General features: G+C 38.8%; 1 protein-coding gene across 1 annotated transcript; it reads right to left on the bottom strand.

Annotated features, from left to right (window-relative positions):
• Positions 1–701: 701 nt before the first annotated feature.
• On the bottom strand, positions 702–4113 carry LOC146987255 (uncharacterized). Its single transcript, XM_085777836.1, has 4 exons — positions 3061–4113; positions 2746–2901; positions 2099–2191; positions 702–1010 (listed from the first exon to the last, which is right to left on the bottom strand). The coding sequence occupies exons 1-4, from the start codon at positions 4111–4113 to the stop codon at positions 702–704; spliced, it is 1611 nt and encodes a 536-aa protein (XP_085633962.1).
• Positions 4114–10384: the final 6271 nt, after the last annotated feature.

The following is a 10384-nucleotide window of genomic DNA, read 5'->3' as shown; positions in this document are numbered from 1 at the left end:
CACACATAGAAACAGTACAAATATTTCCACCAAGCTCAGACTAAACTGATAAATAAAATGACTTTGAACTTGGATTTATTCTCTTCTCTTAAGTTTTTTTTCGCTGTAATGAGCACACTGCATTGCCTATCACATTGTAGAAAATAAAATAAATCACTCTGCTGACTTTAAAACTAGTTACCAGGACTTGGAACACAACAATACAGTTTCAAATTGTACAATGGCTAAGGCAATGTATTACCAGTTGGTTTTTACCATAAATTGCAAAGCGGAAAGTCTGAGTCCCTTATGAAAAGAGCTTTATTTTTAGCTGCTTTATTTTTAAATTCAGCTTGTGTCCATCCAGGTGCATTATCATTTTCTGGAAGAACTGTTTACCATTAACTGTAATGCCTAAAACTGGTATGAAATATACATATAACACATTCACACATAGAAGCAGTACAAAAAATAGAAATATTTCCACCAAGCTCAGACTAAACTGATAAATACAAGGACTTTGAACTTGACTGAGAGCTTGGATTTATTCTCTTCTCTTAAGTTTTTTCGCTGTAATGAACACACTGCATTGCCTTTCACATTTTAGAAAAGAAAAGAAATCACTCTGCTGACTTTAAAACGAGTTTCCAGTACTTGGAACACAACAATACAGTTTCAAATTGTACAATGGCTAAGGCCACCAAGTGGAAAGTCTGAGTCCCTTATGAAAAGAGTTTTATTTTCAGCTGCTGTATTTTTGAATTCAGCTTGTGTCCATCCAGGTTCATTATGATTTTCTGGAAGAACTCGAAGGTGTACTTCAGATTTTCGGGAAAGGCTAGATCAAGGGCATAAATGAGCCCAAATAGCATGATGAAGCCTGTAGTGACACTTCCAAGGTTGTTGAGGACTTTAATACCCTCAATCACAACTCCCACGTCGTCAGGCTCCTCGAGTCCGTCTCTTCGGATTGTGTAAATGCCCATGACTGTGGAGGTGATGTCCCTCTCTGCATCCTCAACATCAGTGGGCTGAACAACACAAACACAGAAAACAAATTTAATTAAAATGCTAAATAACAAACAGAAAACATATACAAAATATAAATGCAACAGTTTATCAGTTGTCTTGATCAAAAAGCAGGTGCCAATTCTAAGACGGCTGTAGCCTATAACAATTGACCTAAGATATCTGGCCATTGGTAGTGATGGTGGTGTGTCAGATTTAATAGAATCGCCGGTTGCACACATCAGTGTTGTTTCCAGGGGGGTATTCCAGGGAGCGGGTTTTGTGACAACTCATAGTAAGTGAACCCTGATATGAGGGAAACTCTGGGTTTTCCGTTCCATTCCGTCACGAGCGCAACTCAGAACTTAAGAGTCTCCTGAACTGAAACCCACATGGCCAGATGGGGAGGGGAAGGGGCGACAGCGGAAAAGCGACCAGGCTTGCATAGTTTGTTCATCTTAAAACATTTATTTATTGAAATGTGGTGATATGTGATGACCTGCAGCCGCTGGTGACAACTCTCTGACCAATCAGCTGTCCGCAATGTTACACGTCACATTTTAGTAGCGCTTCAGCCGTTTTGGAACCGCAGCCGGGCAGGAAAAAAAAAAAATAGTACCGGGTACCAGATTCCAGGTACTTTCATGTAATGGAAACGCAAAAAGGCTGAGTCAAGTCGAGCCGGTACCATGCAGTGGAAACGTGGCTTAATAGTACTTATCAGAACCTAGCTTCACCTGCTGGATATTTTTGAAAAATGCTGCAGCTGTCAAAGCCAAGGCTGTAGCAGTGCAAGAGAGCGGAGTGGTATGTTAGTAACAGCTTTATGGCTAACACTCTTCAGTTGTAAAGCTATGCAGTGATCCCCTTTGAATCTAACATGGAAAATATTTAGCAAAACTCACTGAGAACCCAAATCCATCCCTTCTTATAAAGGTGGGTGTGTCTGCGTGTGTCATGTGTATATATGTAATTCACAGTCTATACAGTGAAATAAATGCAAGAAATGTAGAAAAAATGTGCGTTGCAATATCCTTTATGTTGCATGATTACATTAGTGATACGTATGGGTAACAATTATACTACATGTGAAAGACATGTATTAACTTACCAAATACTCTTTAAAGAACACATCCGGGTCTTCATTGACGTAGACCACAAGGCTTCTTAGGATGCACTCCCTCCTTACGCTGATGTCATCGCACTAAAACATGGGAGACAAAGACATCTGGTTGTGATTGTGGTGCAGGAATTTGACTGTCTGTCCAAAATGAATTTCTCCCAAGGGAGACAAAGACTCATCATCTTATCTTAAAATTATATCTGCAATAGGTACATGTAGGTTTGAGATTAGTAAGAGCATGGAATGCTTTCAAACCTGGCCAGAGTGTAAAAATGTGTGGCAATGTATTGTAATTTGTGTGCAGTTCATCTTTATGTTACTGATATTAAAAGAATACTTTGCCAAATTTAAACCAGATTATGATTACATGGAGAGGTGCATGTACAAGGACAGACAGCATGCCATTTTGTGTTGGTTCTAGGACTGTTTTTTTTGTGTATGATGCACTGCAGTGCATTCCTGTAGTTACAGTTTTTGTTTGGGCAAAAGCCACAGCCCCTTTTCTCTAATCATGTAGCATCAATTTCCTAGTGTTATCAAAACACCATATTTTCAGTTGTTAAGTACTTGAGCAGCTACAGAAAAAAACTAAACTACCACCTGACAGTGAAAGTTTATTTGAAGTATTTACTAACCAGGTCTTTAATTGCCAGGATGCGTTTGATCTTTTGCCCCTTAACTCCTCCTTTGCATGCGAAGATCTCTGTTAGCTTGTCCGAAAAGTGGTCAAACTGTGACAGGAACTTTGATTCCAGTGGCTTGGTGGTGATGCGTAAGAACTCTGCATTCACCTGAAAAATTTTCAACAATGTACATACATTTTACTTTTTTTATTTTGTTTTTTATAAATACTGCCTTAAAGGGATGCAGGATTATTGAAAAATACAAACTGCAGCCATTAATCACCATGAACAATAATATAAATTGACAGCACACAAACATTTACTTACTTGATTTGGCTCAAACAGAGCAGGCCATCTGTTTTTGAAGTCTCCTATCATAGGCCTCTGCTCCACAACTTCAAGGCGTCTGTGGGAGAAGGTTTTCTCCATTTTTGCTTTTATCACTACTTCATTGTCACGCTTTTTCAGTTCTGACAATAAAGCAATTCTCTCGTTCTCTAAGCTCTCTGCAGTTTCACCTTTTGGGTGTAGAGGAATGTAGTTAACTTCAGCCTTTCTAGGCTTCTTGATATTAGCTGCAGCTTTGCCTTGGCCTTCTCGCTTATGTTTCAAGGAGTTCACACGGATTTCAGGATGACCGAGTCTCCCAAGCTTTGTTCGATAATTTTGCATTTTATATTTTAGAGACTGTTTCCATCCCCAAAATCCCGTCTTGGATCCTAGCTGCCCCAAACAAGGATGGGTCCTTGTCAAAGCTGCTGCTACCTCTTCACACTGGTAGTCTTTTGGGTATTTGGTGTATTTCATCATTTCCTGAGCGAGACCATCAAGGATGATACCTTTTAGCTTTGGGCCAGGGTTGAAGTGTGTTCCATTTGTTTCAAACTCATTGTTCTTTTGCTGTAGCTCAAATTCAGCCTCGTAGGTGAATTTAGGGACCACAAAGACTTTGGGCCAGGAGGACAACCCCTCAAGCTGAATTTCTGGGGATGAATGTGGAGTCGATGTGTAGAGCGTATCAGCGCTGCTTGATGAGGCTACTGATGAAGAAGAAAATGTCTGAGCATTTGTGCTAGTAGTAGCCACATCAGACGGTTCTACTGGGTACAATGTGATGTGGGTATCCTCCGGTGGTGTGAGAGACATGTATATTACTTTGAGTGTGCTCTTATTTTGGATTTCAGATGTTGAAGTGAGATTCATGAACTCCTTAAAATCAGAATCCATGTACTGCATACGGAAGTCCTCATGCAATTGAAAGCATGTCTTTACAAGATTATGCAGTTCAGCCACTGTTTCTGGAATTCCAGAAACCAGGTGCAATTTTCTTGAGTCAGTTCCATCACCAAAGATGATCCGTAGAACAACTGGATCTGCCATTGTGGTACACCTTTACTCCTGATCTGAAACAACAGACAAGTAGCACAACAAATTAATACATAAGCACCATATACTGCATTAAATGAAAAATAAAAATAGTATTAGATTAAGCCACACACAGTTTTTGCAATGATCCCTCAAATACCATATATAATATCAAACACTTGACACATGATTATTATTCTCTTTTTGCAGCTAGTTCTCTGCAAGAACACACATGACACTGGAATGTAGATACTTCTAATGGCTTTGGAGTTGACTGTTTAAGCAAACACTTGACACATGATTATTACATTTTATAACCTATATATAATCTTATGTATTTGAATTCATCTTTTTTCTGCATTGTGCTCTTTAAAAAGAAAAAAAAAATCAAGCACATGGGACAACGCAGACAAAATCAGCACATGGGACAATGCAGACAAAATCAGCACATGGGACAATATGTCTTCAATCAGGCTAATATCAGTAAAATGATACATCAACTGTGTTCCACTATTTATATTATCACGACTTAGTGTTTCCTATTCATGATCAGTGTCTATGGATTCTGTTAGCCCATCTGCAGAATTATCTGACTGATTCAAATTAGTACTTGTACTGATGAGATTTGCTTGAAAGTCTTTTAATGAATATTGGTTGTGTTTCCTGTTTTTGTGTGTGTTAAATGTACTGTAAACGTTGGTTTTAAATGTACAGCCTAAAAACACACATGGAACTGTCTCATTTTGCCTGAGATGACCATTTAGGTGTTGAAAAAAATCTCTTTCTGTAGCTAGTTCTCTGCAAGAACACACATGACACTGGAATGTAGATACTTCTAATGGCTTTGGAGTTGGCTGCTTAGCATGACTTTTATATGTGTGATTTAATAGCTTAGTCCATGTATTAAATGTACAAGGGCAATCTGTGTATGGACATGGAAAGTGACAACTACCCCTAAAATGCCCATGTGTCTGCCTGAAATGCTTCAGCAACAAATACCTGCGAGGTAGTTCTACACTGCATTCTTTGCACTTCCACATTCATTATGCTGAAAAGGAGAGAAAAGTCAATAAGTACAATTCAAATTTAACATGTGAAAATTGTATAGATCAACCCTTGGCAGCATTAAATAGGCTGTCTATTACTTACAATCACCAAGAGGTTGCCTCCAGGAGCATGGTACCATTAATGAAACTGCAAAAGATAAGACAAAAATATTAAGTGATACTCAAAATTTCATTTCCTCACATAATATATACATCATGTCATGAAAATACACCAAATAAAAAATCAAATCATCATTGTAATCCCACAGAAAGTCATTTTGGCAAACAGATCATTTCAAAATTAGCCAGTAGATATTGACATGTGGTAAAAACCAAAAAAAGTATAGAGCTGGTAAAAATAAATAATAATAAATATATACAGGCACACACATTTATTTATTTAATGTTTACTGTATATACACACTTGAAAACTTTTAGGTGAATATCAGTTCAGGGCAGATTATGTATGAATTGTTAATAATCTTTAGTTGCAGCCCAAGACAAATCAAGCAGACACAGCCAATGCTGGGAGAGAGAGAGAGACAGGCAGACAGAGAGAGAGAGAATCCTTGTTTGCTCAATTTAAAAAGACAGCCTGCACCGAATCGCCTTGTTGTTTACAACTACTTCTGGGTAGAAAACGAACGAGAGTTTAGCTATAGCCTATATATCATATTTTTCACGCCCTATCAGCGTTTAGACAAATCCGAAATGATTGAAGAAACATTACTATTTCTCTGTGTGTGTGTATTTCGTGTTGCTATGTGTTGTATTTATTCCGTTTGGGGGACTTATTACGGTGCCTCAGTAGCTGCAGCTGACAGGGACACCCAATAGCAGTAGCTAAGCTAACGGCCGTAGCTAAGCTAACAGCAGGACGTCAGCTGTTAAAACCCTCTCGTTGTCGGACACGACAAGAAACTACTCCAGTAGCTCAGTCACGTTGTAACTCAGATATCCGCTGGAGATTTTTTTAATGGACCGTTTATTGAGTCACTGAGTTATTAAAGTCAAACTGGTAGCTAACGGCTAGCGACTAATCTATGATAACCATAACCACTCCGTCTTCCACCATTTCTCAAACAAACAGAAGCACATGGCTACTTAATATGCAGAATTCCGTTTTTTCTCTCTCTATTTTCATGGCTGACTGGCTGTTGGCTCTGTTGGCTAGCCTTTGGTGTTGTACACTGTATAGACATCACATAAATCACACACACACAGCATTTAAAACGGCGATTTTTGACAAATTTGCTTTTATAAGCCATGAAAGTCAAGGACGTGATTGAATGCGCAAGTGTGTGGTTGTGTCTGTGAGTGGGGGAGGGGAGAGGAGCTCTAGCCAAAACAGGTCCATTTCGAGAGGTCATGTTCATGTAACATACATTTTTTCCAGAAAACATACGGTTATAACCTCTATACAGCCTATGGGCAGAACATTAGTCAGAGTAGGGCCCGCCTAACCACAGACACTTAGCCTACTCAACTGTATTTTCCCTCCTGTAGCTATCTTAGCTAGCGACTTCACTTCACTGATGGTAAAACTCGTACGGCTTTACGGTCCGTTAACAGCAACAGCTTTATAAATGCAACAAAATAAAATACTCACCATTGAGTGGAAAACAGCTATATCTCGCAGCAGTGTCAAGGAAGATGTCCGACTCCGAGAAGAATGAAGCGAGGAAGACCGGGAGAATGTGAGAAAGAGACGGTTGGAGCGTGTTGCCTCGCACATGCGCAGTGGGTGGTCCCAATTCAAGTGAAACTCATTTTTTTTGAGTTAGCGAATGTCAAGGTGAAATTATTATGTTATCTCAATTAAATGTACATGTATAAGTTTTTAATAGATGTATTTGAGTAAATCAAACAACAATTAAATGTGTCACATCAAAGAAGGGCTTGAATCAGTTTTTTGAGTGTATGCGGACATTTGTTTTCAAATTGATGAAGATATTTTCTGTTTGTTTTGGTTTTTTGCATGTGTGTATGCATGTGTTCCACTGTTTTTAGCTCTCTGGGCCACCGTAGTGGGACAAATTAGACTGTGGTAGAGGACGCATTTGCCAATGAGGTCTGAGTGATTGTATCTCAAATGCATCCTCAAGGCATTTTGGTTGCGTTCACACCTGCTCTTAATTAAGTCACTGACTCACAAAGTACAAAGAACTTCCATTAAATCACTTTTCCCTCATCTGGTTAATTTGAATTGCAGAGATGCCAATATAGGCAACGTTTTCAAGCCCGTGCTGTACTCTGACCCACAAAAAATGGAAGGGAATTACACTTCGGGTTTAGAATAAAAGCAAAGCTTTAAATAAAAATAAATAAATGAATAAAAACCATAAATGGATGCAATTATTCTGCTGCCAAAAGAATGCACTCCAAGATGCCAGGTGAGAGTGAATCAAATAAGAAACAAAACAAAACAAAAAACAGCAAGTCATCAGTGAAACAGCTCAAGAAAACAAGGAAAAGAAGGTTGCATTCCCTTCTACTTTAGAAATTATCAATATCACTTGTAATTGCTTTTTCGTATTTCCTCTGATCTACTGCTGCTCAGTAGTCTGTGGTTTGTACTGTTCCTGGCAGCATCTGCTTTGTGCGACAGATACAGGAAACAAACAGAAAACTGCCTTAAGCTGATGTTTTATTTTAGCTTTGACAGGCTGGACAATGTAAATTTTATAAAGGGAGAGACAGCACATTCTTCATCTTACAAATGAAAGTTGATTTCATAAGCAGTGAATCATAACCTCACTCTATCCAATTCACTCTGATTGTGCTGCTACAGCTTTACTTCTTCATGCTCATGCCGGCTACTGTTAGCTGATGGTAACAAACTTCACTGTGTAACTGACATTTATGGGTCTGGTCATGGACTCAGTGATGGCTCTGTTTTCTTACTCTCCATTTTACCTGCAAACATTTTAATAGTTTTATCACAAAAGCCTAGAAGGACTACATACATTGATGTTCCTTTTGCTCTGATAATTTTTTTGCCATAATTTTTCTGTCTGTCCATCTGTCCATTACTTGTGGACACGATATTTTAGTAACACCTTTCTTCACATTTGACACAAACATTCAGCAGTGTTCGAAGTCAGGGGCTGCATCCTAAGGAGCCTGCTTTTGTAGACCGATCGTGTCACACAAGAGTGACGAGTCTGCCTCATTTCCAATGGGTGTATGTTTTTTTGACCTTTACGTGGCTTTTCCAGATACACAGCATCTTATTTGCCTTGGCTCATCTAATGATGGAAACTGCACACATGCATCACTTGGTCATCATATTGGGTTTTTTTAAACGTGAAAACACTGGAATAATTGTTTCAACCAACTACTACAATCTGTTTCACGTCTAAATTGTATGACGTTTTTGGAACCTGTATGTTGCAACTAGTGATGATTGCCCCTGCCTGTTCTCGTACTATACATTTACTGTGTGAGTAAGTGTGCTTCACTGTGAAGATATCACAAGGTCAGTATCTTCACCTCCTGTTCCTACTCTGCTCACGTTTTGGGACTTTGTGTGTAATTATCGCCCCATTCTCTTGCAGCACCAAGTACAGTGTGTTACCTTAGAGGGGTTTTATGTTTCCACCCTGACCATACAGACCCGGCTCGTAGCAGAAGAAAGCCATGGTGCCCTTTATATTGCTTGATCTCTAAATCAGTGAGTAACGAGGCTGTCCTTTTCATTACTTTATATTCATGTCACAAATAAACACTGCTTCACAATTATTCTTCCATTTCTAAAAAAATCTGTGGTTTTATCCATCATGTGCTCATACAGAATATATACCGTTACAGTAAGTGCAAGGTGCCATAAATGTGTGAGCTACTGTGTGTGTGTGTACAGTAAAAGGAAAATTGGAAGAAAAATAGCTGATAATTAAAACATGAAACTATACATATCATTAAAGTAGTGAAATGTATAAATCTATGTTGGAATGTTTGAATGTTTCAGTGTATGAAACTATATCTACATAGTTTTTTGGATAATTCCTAATTTTACCCTCTCTAGAGGTTGATGTATCTTAACCTACACATGGTCAAAGTCATTTCACTTCTCTAATTCAGGCTGAAGTGAAGTCATGTGGTAACTCTTTCTCTCTACCTCTCAGCACCTCTGCCTCCTCCTGGCCTTTGACAACTGGCTTATCACTGTGTAAATGTCAGGTTGTGGAGCGTGCATCATGTTAACATGATCTCACGAACACAGTCACACAACTGCTCTGTATAGCATTTGAAACACAGTCTTTCCCATTTGTCCTTTGTGTCTTCTCACAAACAGAGCTGAAGCCATTGTCAAACCTGGATGGAGACCATTACAAATAATTATAGGCTGCTTCACAATGTATCATTGTCATTTTGTAGGGTGTCATCCTTTTTAGGCAGAAGATCAAATGTGTTGTGTTTTTATGCTAATTAGCCAGTAAACAGAGGATAGCATCATGCCATTTACACATTTCTAAGATGATGCCCATAATTAATTTGCACATTCATTTTAACTGTATGTTTTGTATTGTGTAAACTAGAATAGCTGTCGCTCAGATAATCATGACTAGTTGTTACAAACATTGGAGTGGCTTATTGAATGCATTAAATAAGATGCTTCATGTAGTTTCAGTTGCTTTAAGTTCATTCCAACAATGAAGTACATTTACCTTTAGATGCCATGTGGGCAACACCTCAAAAACAGAAACCAGAATTGTATAAAGTCCTTGCAAACAATCAAAAAAAGTGGGTGAGTGCATGGTCACAGCACATCCTACAAGAGCATACTGAGTGAGCATACAGAGATCGCTAGTTCAACATTCAACTGTGTTGTTCATTAACTGCATGTCAGTCTCACACTCTCATTTCCTGTCTCTTTGCTGCCTCTTTTAAAACAGGACATAAATGGTCCTTAAAAAAAGAAAAACACTGAAATATCACATTGATCTAAGTATGCAGACCTTTTACTCAGGACTTAGTTGAAGCACCAATCATAGCCTTAAGGGTTCTTGGGTATGCGACAAGCTTTGCACATCTGAATATAGGGATTTTCTGTCATTTTCCTATTTCAAGTCCTCTTCTGCTCTGTCAGGCTGCATCATGACCATCAGTGGACATTTTTCAGGATCTCCAGAGATGTTCAACTACTGTAGGCTCATGTCAGGCCTCTGACTGGGCTAGAGTTCTTCAATCTCCCTCTATTGTGTTGTATTGGCTGTGTGCTCAGGGTCATTGTCCTTTTG

This window comes from Trachurus japonicus, chromosome 5 (genome assembly GCF_045865225.1).
Source record: "Trachurus japonicus isolate A0001 chromosome 5, Traja_1.0".
Lineage (NCBI taxonomy): Eukaryota > Metazoa > Chordata > Actinopteri > Carangiformes > Carangidae > Trachurus > Trachurus japonicus.
The sequence above is the reverse complement of the archived record's forward strand: the minus strand, read 5'-3'. Positions and strand labels throughout refer to the sequence as shown.

What these genes read in the sequence shown, in the direction of transcription:
- LOC146987255 (XM_085777836.1), bottom strand. Translation starts at nt 4,113, where the DNA reads ATGGCAGATCCAGTTGTTCTACGGATCATCTTTGGTGATGGAACTGAC. An exon ending in CTCTGTTTGAGCCAAATCAA is followed by an intron (nt 2,902 to 3,060) that starts GTAAGTAAATGT and finishes AAAATTTTTCAG; the next exon opens with GTGAATGCAGAGTTCTTACG. An exon ending in TGTTCTTTAAAGAGTATTTG is followed by an intron (nt 1,011 to 2,098) that starts GTAAGTTAATAC and finishes TGTGTTGTTCAG; the next exon opens with CCCACTGATGTTGAGGATGC.